Raw genomic sequence first — 16704 nt, 5'->3', positions numbered from 1 at the left:
TGGTCATTCAACAGATTTTGGATATTACCCACTTGCGGAATTTACTTATTGGCACGCAGTTTTCTTCTTTCGGTGTTTCCTTATTCTTATGCGTATTCTCTTAAGTTTTACCATTTTTTGAGTAACTGAACTTCTAACCAATGCAGTTTTTCATCTGTTTCTTCTTGTTTCCCTCATCCTTTTTAATTAAATGATATCAATTTTTTGAGTAACTGCAAAAGTGATAGCATTTTTTTAAACAAAAATACTGAATTCTATTCATATTCATCAAAGTGTTTCCAATCCTTCTGTAACCATTCTAAATGTTTAACGTATAATAGATTTAAAAAAAAATGGCATTATGTTGCAGTAAAAATAGTTGCTTGGGTTCTGTACAGGTTGGCTTAATAGTATTGAAAGCGACACTGTTACAGGCCATTTTAATATGCCATCTTTCATTTGAGCACCCAAAGAATTCTATCTCGATCTGTCAATTCCTGATTTGATTTTTTTTCCCTGCTTTTTGGCCTCCAAATGTTAAAGTCCGATCCTGAAATATTATCGGGAAAGTATTCTGGAGGTTGATTTGAAGCCGTGTGCAGTCAAACATTTCGGTGGCACACCATGGACATTTCAACAGGACTCGGCACCGTCTCACAAAGCTCGAGCGAACCAAGAATGGCTAAAAAGCAACGTTCCGATCTTCATAACGTCCACACAATGGCTCTCAAATTGATCACACGCAAATTTTCTTTGGGCCAATGCTCCCCAATGTCCGAATTAAAAGATTCACCAGTCTCATGGCACTGAAAGAAGCCATTGTCCGCGAGTGGACCAAAATACCGGCAAGTCTCATTCGGGCGGCTTGCTATTCGTTGCTACACCGTCTCAAGGCCATAGTCAAGACAAAAGGTGGTCATATCGAGCAAAAGTAAATTTATTCTTAATTTTGTATTATTTTCACACATTTTTTACTTTGAATTGGATAAAAGTAATTTTTCCAAAATAAATGTATGACCTTTTTAATTGCTTACACTTCGAGTACCGGACCCTGTATTGATACTGGAGGAGTTGAAGAAACTATAATACAATTTGGTGCTCAGCAATCGCCCCGACAACGAAGACAACGATTTGATCGCAATTCGCAAGGTGGGAACATAGAAAAATGTATTGAGGCGAGCTTGAATAAAGAAAAAAACGAATCTTATTCAAAAACTCACATTCTTTAATTTTTACTTTCTTACTATTTAAACAACCTGTACCTGTAATTTTTGAAAACCACAAGACCCAAATTAGTAGCAAAATATTCGAAATTTTATCTAATGTTAACTTAAAATTTGTCTAGATAAAGACGAAAAGTCTATAAACTTCTTATTTGTTTACTAAATTCACTTGAACGTCTACCGGATGTCTGCAATTGATGATAAGTCCTTGAAAATTTTATCATCTCGGACCCAAACATACATACATATGTACATATGTATATACACTAAACGTATGTACATACATACATACATATGTATGCATGTTTAAGCCTATCTGCGTAGTACAGGTAATTAATAAATGTTGCGCATAAGTATCCCACTTTATTATTCAATAAAGGCTTTATGACACTAAACTAACTAATTGACAGATAGAAAAAAGTTGCGCTAATACTTAGCAAGTGGCGAATGGATGAATCAACTGGCACAAATGAACATATATATGTCGGCAATGTGGGAAGGGAGCTGCCTTAAATAACATGTGTTGGTAAGGCAGTGCTTCTAATGAACTAGCGGCGAATCTTGCTCGATAACTTTGTTGTTGCTTCCGCATGCAAATTTTTCCTCAAGTTAATCGAGCATTGTGATAGCGGCGGGGAAATGGCGAATAAAAGAGACCTTTTGTTGTTGCTTTCGCATGCAAATTAATCGAGCACAGAGATAGCGGGAGAAAAAAGGCGAACAGAAAGAGGCCTAATATATACCAACCAGCCATGTATTGATTGATTGAAAAAATGATACAGCCTTTGATACCCTTGGCAGTAGAAAACTCCGATGAAAATGCAGTGCCAACTTTTTTTTTGTATGAATCTTGTAGTATTTTTGTTTTTAATAAATAGTAAAACGTCAATACTTACATGTACTCAAAACTAAGAAGAAACGCAGGATGACTTGTAAGGTAATGGGATACTGTTGTGCTGCTCTAGACGACTGCTTCAATGGCACCCAAATGATCTTGATCAGAATGAAGAATTGTATGGGATAGCCCATAAATACACCCGTTGCAGCTACGATTTTAACAACCTGCGACAAACTGCAATTGAATAACAAAAAAAAAAGTAAATTTCATATTTCATTCACAACTTTCTCTTTCTCTCTCTCTCTGTGTTTCTCAACTTACACATCATTGGAATCTAAGTTCAATGTAATGCTGCCCTCCACATTCTCACCCCAGCGCAGATATCCAATGAAGCCAGTGAAAATAAAGAGCACCGTTATTATCGCTGTAGTCACATTCAACACACCAAACGGAGTTGTGAAACTTTCAGGATTGCGCATTTTGTTGCGCAAAGGTAAAATGAGTGCGATACCTTCGTAAGAGAATAGCGCTGTGCCGAAGAAGAGTGACAATTGCGAGCCATTGGTGAAGAAATGACGTTCGCTGGGTGAGGGTAAGGGACCTTGCAGTGCGATCGTTAGAGTAGCGAAAACACCGAAGAGCAGCGACACATTGGCCAACATCGAAACGGGGGAAATATATTTGAGATTGGTGAGTAATGAAGGCAACATGGCGGGCAGTAGGGTGATGGCCATTGTTGCTGTGGAGCTAATTTCAACGCCATTCTGTAGAAGAACCTGTTTAAATGGAAAATGATAGAAATTTATGCTTAGAATTTTAAAATAATATTTATTTTATTTTATATTTTATTTTAAATAAATAATTAATGGAGTTTGTTAGTTTTTAGAAAGGTTTGTCATAAAACTCAAAAATAAAAATTTTCAAAAATTTTGAACAAAAAAATTAGATTGTTTCAAAAAAAAAAAAAGTTTATATATAGAAATATTTTACTCTGTAAGTTGTTTAAAATCTCTAAAAGCACTGAGAATGAATTACTTCAAAAACCTTTCAACATTGAATATTTTTTTTTTTCAGTTTTCTTCTTATTATTAATCAAGCCAACAAGTACACCAATTTTTAGGAAAAATTACGACCACGTTTAAGATACTAGCTGGAGGCTGAGCCATGTCCCGGTCGAGTCAATAAACATCTCTTCAACGACTCTGACGAGCTTCACAACTACTGGATCAGACAGACATTAAACGACATTCATCGGGAGTCTCTTTCCAACTTTCTAAACTCCGGATCCCTGAATAGCATCATCGCGTCCAACCGCTCCACATTGCAGACGAAGAGCTTCAGCTGCCAATGTGAGACCCGCGTTAATTTGGCTCAATTCCGTTCTGCATACCTCTTGTAGCAGGTTAAACTCCAGACTAGCAGGTAAACTACCTGTCTAGAATTGACCTCGACATACCCAATATATGGCTGTCATGCTAAGATACCTTTCATGGTACTAACCACCTAATCACATGACCCCTTAAATCCACTTACCCAGCTCTCCCATCGAAATACTATGTTTCCTGGCCCTACCGTTAGATGAGATAGATGGTGACGATCGGTCAGGTAGGGCTTGATGAGCTTCTACAAGAACAACAACAACAATGCCCAAAACAATTGGTTCACTTTTCATGGTATAAGATGTGAAGTGATAATTTTTGATTGGATATAAATCCGGCTCGCTCTGGAGACGTAGAACCCATTGTCACGAGAACGCTTCTATTCGAAGATGATACGAAATATACGAGGTATTCGAAATATAGGATAGGGTTTCGGATTGGGCTATGTAAATACTATACTAACAGCGGAGACAGTTTTTTTTTCTATTGAAAGGTGGTTGGTATGGAATGGTTTTGCGATGCAGTAATTTCTGACGCTATGTTATAACTATTGTATATATATTATATATTAGACTGGGCCAAAAAAATCGACTATTTTTTGTTTCTTCACTATATCGAAAATCTTGTTCAAGGTGATTAAAAAAAAAATATTGTGAAGATTTGAGCCCTTAATATTAATATTAAGAGGTCTATCACCTTCAATTTTGATATTTTATTTGTGCTTTCAATTTTGCGTCAAAGCTCCCAAACTACTGAGGTGAAACTTTTTTTGTATACATAAATTTTTAGTAAATTAAATTCCCTACAAAAAAGGTCTATTTCAAAATATTTGCCAGATGAGTCGTTTCCGAGTAATCAAGCTTTGAACATTGATGTATTTTTTTTATTTAAGTTTTTTATTTTGCAATTCTGCAACTTATCAACAAATAAATATAAAAAAACGAACAATAAAGATTTTGTAAGGAAATTCAATTCTCTACAAAAACGGGTTCTTAACATTTTTTTATAAAATCGCTCTTTCAAAAGTTATTCGCAATTGTAATATTAGATGAAAAAAAAATTAAATTATTGTTTATTGTAATATTAGATGAAAAAAAAATTAAATTATTGTTTTTTTCGTTGTTTAACCAATTTTTTATACTCAGTGGAACAAACTGATATTTTATTTAATTAAAAATCATCATTCTATCAATGTTATCAAATTTTATAAGATATCCAAACCTATTTTCTGTTAAAAGCTATTTATTATACGAAAACGTAATTTTACTATAAATAATAATAGCCTTTTTGTGGTGCGCGTTTTGATGTTGTTCCACAAATGGAGGGACGGACCTACAGTTTCAAACCGACTCCGAACGGCAGATATTTTTTTATGAGGAGCTTGTTCATGGCAGAAATACACCGGAGGCTCGCCATTCCCTGCTGAGAAGCGAACGCTACTAGAAAAAACGTTTTCGTCATTTTGGTCTTTCACCGAGATTCGAACCTACTTTCTCTCTGAATTCCGAATGGTAGTCACGCTCCAACCCATTCGGCTACGAAGGCTATATTACACCTAAAAAATCAGGATGAACTAAAGGGTGATTTTTTAGCTATTATCTTTTTAAACAGTTGGTTTAAACAGCTGACGCACGTTGCAGTTTGGTGCCGTTTATGGGCTGCGAATCGCAACGTAACTGTGAATGGTGAACGCTACCGTGAAATGATATCCAACTTTTTTTTGCCCAAAATGCAAGAGCTTGACGTGCATGAGATGTGGTTTCAGCAAGACGATGCCACATGCCACACAGCATGCGTAACAATGGACTTGTTGAGAGGCGAGTTCGGTGAACATATTATTTCACGTTCGGGACCTGTCAATTGCCCACCCAGATCGTGCGATATAACGCCTTTAGATTATTTTTTGTAGAGCTATGTTAAAGCTCATGTCTATTCAGACAAGCCTGCTTCAATGAACGCATTGGAAGGCAACATTAAAGCATTTATATGTGAGATACCGACCGAAACATTGGAAAGAGTATGCCAAAATTGGACTAAGCGGATGGACCATTTGAAGCGCCGTTTGCGGTCAACATTTGCATGAAATAATCTTCAAACATTAAATTATATGGACTGTACTATCGATTTAAATAAAAATTTCATGCATTTTTCTGAATTTTACGTGTGTTTTTTTGAAAAAATTTCCTATAGCTCTTAAAAAATCACCCTTTACTTGCAGGTATGCCACTGAAATTTGAGATTTAGAAATCCCATAGACATCCTTCCCTACCTTTTTATCCATTTGACTATGCAGCGGCTTATCTACATTTAAACAAGTAGGGTTGGAGAGTAAGTGGAAGAATTCCGGCTTTATATTCCATAGCTTAACTGGCAGAATTATGTTTTACCCAGGTTTACGAGTTTGTAAAAATCCGAAATGGTAAAAAGTGCATAGATAATAACTTTTTTCTTTTAAAATTCAAGATGAAGCTACTGGAATGATCACAATTCTGTGCCCTTCCATGGATTCTTACTTGAGCACTATTCTACAAAGTTTCCTTTTAATTTGTATTTAAAACTGTTACAACAACAATACACGAATTGTAAAACTCCCTAGCTTAAGGTTTAAGCCGCATCAACCTATATAACACCAAAGAAGTATAAATTTTCCCCTTTAGTTTGTTAAAAAATGTTATTTTGGGTAAAAAAAATCTTATTCTACTCTATAATCTTAGGTAATACCAGCACGTCGCTTTACTAACCTGATGCAAATTCTCCGTAATGAAGACAAAATAAATCGCACAAAAACCAAACTGCGTCACACACAAGAATGTCTCCACGATTGTTCTCATTAATTTTGAAAATTTCCGCATGCATGGTGGTCCATATTCGAACACTTTTTCCACGGTATCCGGATAGTCGAAGAATTCCACGCCAGGTGTCCTTTCAACCGCCAGAATCGAACCTTGGATCAGCAGACGTTCACAATGCACACAAATAACCGCTAGAACGGGCAAAAGCAACGAAGCGCCGATTAGACCGCCATTCTTGAAGCAATCACCCATGGCAAAGAGACCAGCGCCCACGCTACCTTTGAAGAGATGTGTGGCTCCCTCCAAATTACTACAAAATAAATAGAGAGATTGTTGAAAAAATGCATTATTGAAATTTTTGTAGCGCCAGTTGGGTGTGCATGAAGAATCTTTATGTACTAAAAAGTAATGATGAAAATGAGTACGCACCTTATGGGAATGATTTTCTTGACACCAGCGCCCTCAATATCTGCACTACTCTCCTTTTCGCCTTTGCCATTTTTCACTTCCAATGCCACGCCCATGTTCCGTTACTTTCACGCTATACTATACCTATATATATTTGTATATATATATTTGCTTTTTATATTCTTGGCTACCACCAAGGCCTGTAAACTTTTGTTTCTTGAATATTTCTTGAAAAATTGTTATCTTTGTTTCTTTCTAAATTTTGTGCACGGTTTGCTGATTGAATGTTTTGAATTTTTTTTTCTTCGTGTGGAATTTCACTGGCCTGATCACCGACAGCTTTGGTAATGATTGGTGTGGGTAACGGTCAAGTCAGCAATGAGCAAACTGAAAAGTAGAGGAAATGTAAAAAGCGATTAGAATTTTTTATTGTGCGAGTACCTTCATTTGGGATTGAGTGTTAGGTTGAGTAAATTCAGCTAGAGTTTCTAACGGTAGTTGTTAAGGTGTGCAAATATGGGTCAAAGATTTTTGTTTAGTGTTTCATATTTCATAGTTTTGAATTAAATACTTCGATTATATATTAAATAACTATAGCACATGGACTTATTGAAAAGTTTTCATATTTTAATTGTTTTTTGCTTCATTTCAATAGTTTTTCGAGCAAATATAAAGGGTTTTCCCATAAGAGGTGTTATTCCAGCGAAAGATCATTTGTTTCGTTGCTTGTGTGGCACGTAGCGCCGTCTTGTTGAAAATAAGCGTTGCTCAGATCAATACCATCCAATTCTGGCCATAAAAAATCGTTAATCATCTCTCGGTAACGCAATCCATTCAACGTAACTGTTGCTCCAGCTTCATTTTCGAAAAAGTAAGGTACAATGACTCCGACGAACCATACACCGCACCAAACAGTCACACGTTGAGGATAGAGAGGCTTTTCAACAATAACTCTGGGATTTTCTGAGCTCCAGATCCGACAATTTTGCTTGTTGACGAAGCCACCGAGGTGGAAACGGGCCTCATCACTCAAAATGATTTTTCGATGGAATTCCGGATAATTTTCATGCATTTCAACGACCCAATCAGCAAAGACACGACGTTGTTGATGATTGGCCGGCTTGAGTTCTTATATTAACTGGCTTTATAAGCCTTAAGACCCAAATCTTTATGCAAAATACGGTGTAATGACGTTTGTTGAAAGCCTAATTCCAAAGAACGACGAGGAATGGACAAACCTGGGCTTGCTTCAACACTTTCGGCTACAATAGCAATATTTTCGGCTGTTCTTGAGCGACGTGTACATATAATTTAACAAAATTAAGACTGGTTCTGAACCAAGGCGCATTCATTAAAGGTGGTGGCACTAGACCAACAAAAATATTTTGTAAGTTTGATTGTCAAAGCGAAGTATTGGGAAACTAGAACACAAATAATGAGTTTGCCTTGTTTCATTCTGAGCTGGCAGCCACATGGACACGGCGAAAGAAAAAAAAAAACAAATCAGCTGATTTACCAACACCACCTTGAATAGATTCGCCCTTCACATAAGGCGAATTCATACAAGGTGGTAGCAGTAGTAAAAAAACCAAATACAATTTTTTTATTATTTTTTATTTGATGGTTTGATTCTCAAATGGTGGGTTTGCTTGACGCGCTTTAAAATTGCGAATAGTTAAATTTTTTGTCGAAAAACGCTTTTTAGGCCTTCGACATTCCAATTTCCCCTATCGCTTCGCTTTTTGTTAATTTAAAATAAACATCAAATTAGGTCCCAAATTAAGACCCATCTATTCAGTAATTCCGCTAGACAAATACTCGTAGGTGATTAATTGAGTCGATGTGTGAGAGCTCATATTTTCCAAGTGAAGAACGATTCAACGACCTTTTTCAAATTTTAGTAAGGGCTTCGGTTAAACAAATAATTGTGACTATTAAAATTAACCGGTCGAAGTTGCTCTAATGTCAAAGCTGCCATATGGCTAGCTATGCTGAGCAAATCGGCCACCATTTGCTTTGAAGTGTTGCGTATACGTACTCCTCTGGTAGGTTTTAACGCATGTATCTTGGAAAATCTATACAGAGGATTGCTATTTTTTTTTTCAAGGTTCCATACATGGATCCATGAGTCACCTAAATTTTTATTATACGCAGGATTTGAGGCAGTATGGTTGCTTATTTATCACTTTGCACCAATTGACGCGAGCACTTTTTGAGCGCAAGTTAAATCCTTTTTAAGCCCAATTGTTCATGCATTTATTTATTCAGTTTATTGTTGCTTCTCATGCAACTCTATCTCATAATATATCACATGTCCTCCGAAAAAAAAATTGAGCCTGGTGGCGCAAAATTAAACACTCTTTCGGAAGATTTACGCAATAGATCGCATAAAGATTAAAATAAAGATTTCTAACACTCAAAATATTTTTTTTTATTTATTAAAAAACGTTATGCAAAAACGCAATTGGATGTTTAATTTTGCGCCACCTTGCACTTTGTATGAAAGAAAAGTTATTCGACACACCTCAGCAAATTGTAAAATATCAACGGTATTTTATTGTCACTTGAAACTTACACTTTGTTATACTAAAATTCAATGAGCTGCATACTAAAAAAAATTCTCAAAATTCTGATTAAAAAGTTGAAAGTTTTGATGTGATTTTGTAATTATTTTTTAAATGCTCTTCTTCGCGTTACATGGTTTTGTTGTAGTATAAGCTATATTTTTATAAAAAAGTGCGTGTAGCGAAGGAGAGACCCGAGAGAGAATGATAGAGAGAGAGAGAGAGAGAGAGAGAGAGAGAGAGAGAGAAAGAATATATATACAGTAGATTCTATTTTTATGCGGTATATACGTTCCGCAAGAAACAGCATAAAAAAAACAGCATACAAAAAGCTACCAGTTCTATAGTAAAACTATAGATACGTTTCAAAAGTGCTAAGAACCCAATAAATCTGAAATAATGTAATAAAATCGCATAAAAAAGGGTACCATATTATAACTATAGATACCTTCTATAGACCGTATGAATCTGATAAATCGGATAAACAAAAAATTGTATCTTTGAAAATTATATCTTTATTTAAGAAACGTCAGAATCGAAAAATAAATTTACATCGTCAGAAATGGAAACAGACAATACCCGCATGCTGCGCATTCGTTTAGGATTTGGCGTAAAATCACTTCCGTCACTTGAGGAAATGTACACGTCTGATCTGGATGGTGATGCAGGCGGTTCCATACTTATAGGGTTAGCATTTTTGATATAATCTGTGATGAGTTTTTGCTTAGCTGGTTTAGAATCTTGTTCATACCTATGTACAACCCGATAGGTCGACGTCCATTTTTTAATAAAAAAAAACCGCACTATTTCAAAACCGCATAAAAAAAAAAATCTACTGTATAAATAAATTCACAACATTTGAAGATTATACAAATAGACAAAATTTACAAAAAAAAATGTTATACGAGAATTCAAAGAGCATATAAGTAAGTGTTGCTCCATAAATACATATGTACATATGCATATTATGTTAGTTATGTTTGTGCAAAAGTTCAATTGCATCTTCAATTCTTATAGTGTTACATAGTATCTGTATGCGCACTGGAGCAGCCATGACCTAAAATTTTTTCAATTTACATTTTACTACAGGGATTATATTATTCCCTGCATTTTCTAGATAGTATAAAAGTTTGAAATTTAAAATAAATAAAAGAAAACTTCAAAGAAACGTATTTGCATCTTTATCAAATATAGTGTTGCACGCATATGTATGCACTGAATCAAACATGACCTACCTCACGAGCATCGCCTTATCATATTTCATGCAATAATTAGGGAGTAAATGTCCTAATGATCAAATTTCTGCCTAACAAATGCTATATTTTGCATATGCACGTACATATAACCGCACACACAGGGCACTCACTTTATTCCTCTAAATGCGCACGCCGTCTAAAGCTAAAATTCTATGCCTAGCCAAGAACAAAATGCATTAATAGGCGCAGCCGTAGCGGCCATCATTCTAGTTGCCATAGTGCTGAACAGTCTGAAATAGTCGCGGCGACGCCGAACAGTTTTAACAATTGTACTGTACAACAAAAACTTATCATAAAATATATATAAGGTATAGCTCTCTCTCTCCTTTTCCTCTACGTTATATCTTTTTTCGCTCTCGCGGAACGAAAATGCCCAAAACGTTGCATGGCCTTGAAATTTTACTCTCTATTCTCGCTCGTCCGTCGACGCCTAAGAAGTTTCACTTCAAAAAAATTGTGGTGTGCTTGGAATTGTACAGCAGGGTGTATGTGAGAAGAAATCGTAGGTGTACGAATTAAGAGTGATAAGACCAAATATTGCATTTGGAATATATTTTAACAGTTTGTTCTAATTAATGTTAATGCACTTCAAATTTACTGCATAACTGTTATAAATTATAAGCGCATGGTAATTATATTAGTCAGATATGCACTCCTGTGTATGTGAACTTTGTGACAATTGATTGACATGACAACGCTGCAGTAAATCATTGGCTTAATGCACATGGCTTGGCGATAAGACAATACAAACGATTTGCTTTTATTAGAGTGATTTGTTGTAAACTCGTGTACTCCACACACTTTCATTTGTTTTTCTCAAGCTTATCTAAATGTTGTGTAGCTCAATTTTTTTCTTTACTTTTTTTTTGTTTTTGCAAATTAGACACTAATATGATTGCTTTTGCAAACCCACAAAACGTGAAGATACTGCCATTCATACTCGTTTTTTTTTCTTTCAGTTAAGGTGAAAAGTGCTTTTGTATCATAAATTTTGCGTACTACGAGTATAAAGGAATTATGAATGAATGGTAAATTTCTTTGTTTGCGATTATATTAAGATTTATAATACCCCATTCGTTTTAGTTATCGGTTGAAAGCAGCGCCTCTCTATTGTATTTATTGCATGCTCTTTCTCACCTGCTGTCCAATAATTGATTTGCACATCTATTATATTACATGTGTATGTATGTAGGTGGTAGATTGTATGGAGGTGGCAGTGTATTTGCAAGTCTAATTGATACTAGGCGTGGGAGAATTAATTGACTGCAAATCATATAAACGCTAGTATGGCTCTCTTCATCAAGAGAACCAGAACTTTTTTCTGCTAATTATTTAGAAATATTCGGGAGTCAAGTATGAGTATAACATTGTAGGTACGTATACATACATATTAGGGCGGGTCGATTTAGAAATCGCTCATTGCTCTGTGAAAATCGTATTCGAGGGATCAAAATAAGAAACTTTGCCGAAGGAACCATGCCTCTAAAACGAATTCTGATGTATCCTAATTTAAAATTATCACCATTTTTGGCCTTTACATGAAAAAAGAAGCTAAATGGCTATGTTTTTTCTTTACTTTTATTTATTTATAATAATATTTATTATTTATTTATAATAATATCTATTTTTTCTCTTAAGAAATTTATTTAGTCAGAACATATGTAAATGAAAAAATTAATTTAAGTGAGTCATAGAAAAGAAACTAAAAAGTTCGACCCAAATTGGGGGACATCAGAATTCGTTTTTGAGGTATGGTTCCTTCGGCAAAGTTTCTTATTTTGATCCCTAGAATATGATTTTCACAGAGCAATGGGCGATTTTTTTGCCTCCCCACAAATCGACCCGGCCTAATACATATGTATAAAGTAATACCAACATCAACACTTTGTTGTCAAGACTGACTTGAGAATTTCAACCCAAAAACGAATATATTATTTTGATTTTGATTTTAAATTGCTTCTGCTTTTCTTTGATGTGGACTTTCCAGGTTAGTCTTCGATCAAGGTGAACTCAAAGGTATTTAACAGTATCGCTTTGGGGGATTTCGGCACCATTAAAAAACTTTTGGGCAGTGTCCCTTTCTCAAGGCAAAAGTAGCTTGAAGTGATTTTACCGAATTGATTCGAATTCTCCATTGCAACAGCCACCTTCCGATAAAGTCAACCTCTGATTGTAGATGTTGAGAGGCTTCTGCCGGGACACTGCTGGTTGCACTAATAGCCGTGTCAACAGCAAATGTCGACATGTTAATGTCTTTTGATAGGTATGTGGGCTACAAATATGGTATAGAGCACTGGATCCAAAACACTTCCTAGTGGAACTCAGTATTAATAGTTTTTATGGACGATGCTTCGTTTTGTTGTTGAACATTAAAGTGTCTATCACTTAGGTACGATTTAATAAGTAAAAAATATGGCACCGAAAGACATTTCTTTATTTTGTATAAAATATCAGCGTGCCAAACTCTACCAAACGCTTGCTGTACGTGAAGAAAGACTGCATAACAGTACTTTTATTTTTCTGGTATGATAGCAAGTTCATCCAACAGAAGCGACACTTTTCTCAAAATTATAATTTCGATTACTTAAAATCTTTTTCTCTTATTTAGTAAAAAAGGCATTTAACAACAAAATTGATGATTTATCTTGCGCCACCTTGTATTGTATATTAAAGCTTTCGCTGTCTTTATAATAAAAGAAAAACCCAGGAGCTAAGAGGAGATTTAAAGTACGAAAAATATGCTCTGTAGATCCGTAATTTTCTTTCATAATAGAAAAACTACTTTTATCTAAATGGCATGCAGAACAAGAAAAAAAAAATACTTCCACAAGAAACATTTTTAAAAACTTCAACATGAACTTTGGCTAAAAAATCGTAAAGCCCACCGGTGGCGGTCCACGTGATTTCCAATGAATAATTTTTGTGTTCCGCCAAAGTGTGTCATGGCAGCGAACGTGTTAAAATCTATTAATCTCGATGTCTAATCTGAAAAACTAAACCTTTATTTCAAACACCCTGTATTTACATGTGCACAGTTAATTACCGTACATGAGTATAATTACTGTTGATCATAAATCTAATTAAAAAAAGTGTAACTAAATAAATAATAACAGTTATTAATACAGAATTTTTATTTTTTTTAATTTTCACATTTAATTGTTAAATACAAAAACATTATTGTTTGTCGTAATTGCTCAGAGCTTAGATGTTTGTGTCTACAAGCTAGTGAAACTACTCCAGCTTCTCTAATATTTCCGTGCTTGGGTGCTGTGACGGATTGAAAATTATTACATAGTCAGATTTTCTGTGAACAAATAATTTACAATATAATAACACAATAAATTAATGCGTGTAGAAGTTTTAAGTGTATTTTTATATAGCTTTGAGAACAACGTAAATTTTGCAAATTCGGTATGAAGTTTGGTGGCTAAAAAGGTGCACAATTAAAGCCAAGCTAAGGCCGACTCTGAATAAATTAGAGTATACTCGTGCTTATTGGGTTGTCCGAAAAAAATTGCCGATTTTTTAAAAGAAAGTAAATAAATTTTTATTAAAACTTAGAATGAACTTTAATCAATCATTGGGTTGGGGAAAAAGTAATGTCGTATTTTGTCAATTGAGCGCGACATTTAAACATATCTTGCGTTGTACTTATTGCATCGGGTCTCACTAAACGGCGATTTGAAGACGACAATCTGTACCACAAGTGTCTCTTTGACAGTGTTGTGATCGTACGTTTCAGTCTTAAGTTATAGCGTGTCAAAGATGGAGTCCACCAAGCAAGAAATTCGTCATATTTTACGTTTTTACTACCTTAGAGGTAAAAATGCAACGAAGGCGGCGGCACAAATTTGTGAAGTCTATGGGCCTGATACTGTAACGATTCGCACAGCACAGCGTTGGTTCGATCGATTTCGTTCTGGTGTAGTAGATGTCGAAGATGCACCCCGTACTGGTAAGCCAATCGTCGTAGAGACTGATAAAATCGTTGAAATTATCCAAAGAGACCGGGATGTGAGCATTCGCTCGATTAGTCAGGAACTAGGTGTAGACCATAAAGGGGGCAATATGAAGTTGCAATCTAAATGGCAACAAGTTTGCGAACAAAACGGGGCATATTTGACTTGAATCGGATAATTCTAAGTACGTTAAATAAAGCGTCAAATTTCGATCACAAATGCGACATTTCTTTTTCCCCCAACCCATTTTTGCCATCTTTCCGGCAAATTCATTATTCCGCGCTCATAGAACTTCTGGCTTTTATTTGCAAAAAACTGAACCAAGTGCGATTTTATAGCCTCGTTATTGCAGAAAGTTTTACCATTTAAGGAGTTCTGCAAAGAGCGAAACAAATGGTAGTCTGAAGGTCCAAGGTCAGGTCTATATGGTGGATGCATCAAAAGTTCCCAGTCAAGTTCTCTCAGTTTTTGGCGAGTGGCCAAAGATGTATGCGGTCTAGCGTGGTCCTGATGAAATATGACACCTTTACGATTGATCAATGATGGTCGCTTTTTGTTGATGGCTGTATTCAATTTGTCCAACTGTTGGCAGTTGACATCCGAATCAATCGTTTGGTTCCTCTGAAGTAGCTCAAAATATACCACACCCTTTCAGTCTCCCCAAACTGGCAGCATAATCTTCTTTTGGTGAATATTAGCCTTTGAAGTGGTTTGTGGCGCTTCATCAGGCTTGGATCATGATCGTTTTCAATGGACATTATTGTAAAAAATCCATTTTTCATCACCAGTGATAATCCGCTTCAAAAACTGGTCGACTTCATTGCGTTTAAGATGCATATCACAAGCGTTGATTCGGTTTGTTAAATGAATTTCTTTCAATTCATGTGGTACACAAATATCAAGCTTTTTTACCAGTCCAGGACTCTTTATATGCACATGAATGGTTGATTTTGGTATATTTAACTTCTCTTCAATCTCACGCAAAGTTACATGACGATCCAATTCGATTAAAGCCTTGGTAACGTCTTCATCGGCATGACTTGGCCGCCCTGAACGTGGCTCATCTTTAAGTGGAAAATCTCCAGAACGGAATTTGATAAACCAATTTCGACACTGTCTTTCTTTTAAGGCTTTATCACCATACAAATCACGAAACTTTTTAGGAACCTTCTCTGCGCTTTTTTCTTTAAGTAAATAATAAAGTAAAATATTACGAAAATACCCTTTTGTGGGCTCTATATTAAAATTGACGCCAAACAAACAAATATCAGGTCAGTCCATAAATTCGGGCGTATTTTACCCATAATTTCACCTCTGTACGATTTTTGCATACAAAAAATTCTTCGCGGAATATAACGGAACTATTTATATTTTTCTTTGATATATTGTGCATTCAAAAAATGATTTTAATCGCGGATAGAAGCACGTGTTGTTAAAACATAAAATGGAATCTTCGAACGCGTATAAGAGGCATATTTTGTATTTTTTTATAAAAGTGGTAAAAATGCAACAACTGCTGCTGCAGAAATAAAAACTGTTCAGCGAGAGGATACGGTGAGTGTAAGGACTGCGCAAAAGTGGTTTTCTAAATTCCGAAGTGGTAATTGCGACGTGGAGGATGCCCCGCACGCTGGTCGTCCTGAAGTCTTTAACTCCGACGCCTTGCTCGAACTCGTGGAAGCTGAGCCAAATTTGACAGTGGATATGATAGTTAAAAGGTTAAATTCATTGCATGGAACAGTTCACAGGCAGCTGGTTCAGTTGGGAAAGGTTTCAAAGGTGGGAAAATGGGTTCCGCATAGACTTTCCAGCCTTCAGCAGAGAGTGAATGTGTGTTTTCAGCTGCTGCAACGGCTTGATAATGAAAGTTCTTTGAACCGTTCGTCATTGGTGATGAAAAATGGGTCCTTTACAATAATCCTGTTCGCAAACGCCCATGGTTAGATAAAGATGAAACACCAGAACCGACCCCAAGAAGATTCTCCTACCTGGCAACAAACGAAGTTTCACCTTCCAGGCAAGCCACTACTCGGATTGTTTTTTAGCACTCGTTTGCATTCTTTGTAGCTATTCAGGAGCAATTTTCGCCGTTAGTAGGTTGACCGTGAGCAAGTCCGTATTCGCTTTGGTATTGTAACGTGTATGTATTCGTATAAATGTTAACACTTGTATTTGTATTTTTATTTTTATAAGTTGAGTTAAAATTAATCATTCAGTTTTATTTTTGAGTAATTTTTTTTATTTTTTTTATTGATTCTTAACGATAATACAAAATGGAAACGAAAGCTCAAACGTAAAAAACCTCT

General features: G+C 35.6%; 1 protein-coding gene across 2 annotated transcripts in view; it reads right to left on the bottom strand.

Annotated features, from left to right (window-relative positions):
* The window catches only part of LOC129237852 (neutral amino acid uniporter 4), a 34540-nt gene that overhangs the window by 1616 nt on the left and 16220 nt on the right, over window positions 1–16704 (bottom strand). For both annotated transcript variants that reach the window (XM_054872810.1, XM_054872811.1), the window contains exons 2-5: window positions 6641–7006; window positions 6161–6521; window positions 2362–2816; window positions 2099–2274 (exon numbers count right to left, since the gene is read on the bottom strand). In XM_054872810.1, the coding sequence (XP_054728785.1) occupies window positions 2099–2274; window positions 2362–2816; window positions 6161–6521; window positions 6641–6735 (1087 nt within the window). In that variant the 5' untranslated portion in view covers window positions 6736–7006. The remainder of the gene's footprint in view (window positions 1–2098; window positions 2275–2361; window positions 2817–6160; window positions 6522–6640; window positions 7007–16704) is intronic.

This window comes from Anastrepha obliqua, chromosome 2 (assembly GCF_027943255.1).
Source record: "Anastrepha obliqua isolate idAnaObli1 chromosome 2, idAnaObli1_1.0, whole genome shotgun sequence".
NCBI lineage: Eukaryota > Metazoa > Arthropoda > Insecta > Diptera > Tephritidae > Anastrepha > Anastrepha obliqua.
Note: the sequence above shows the minus strand (reverse complement) of the source record. Positions and strands in the feature narration are given on the sequence as shown.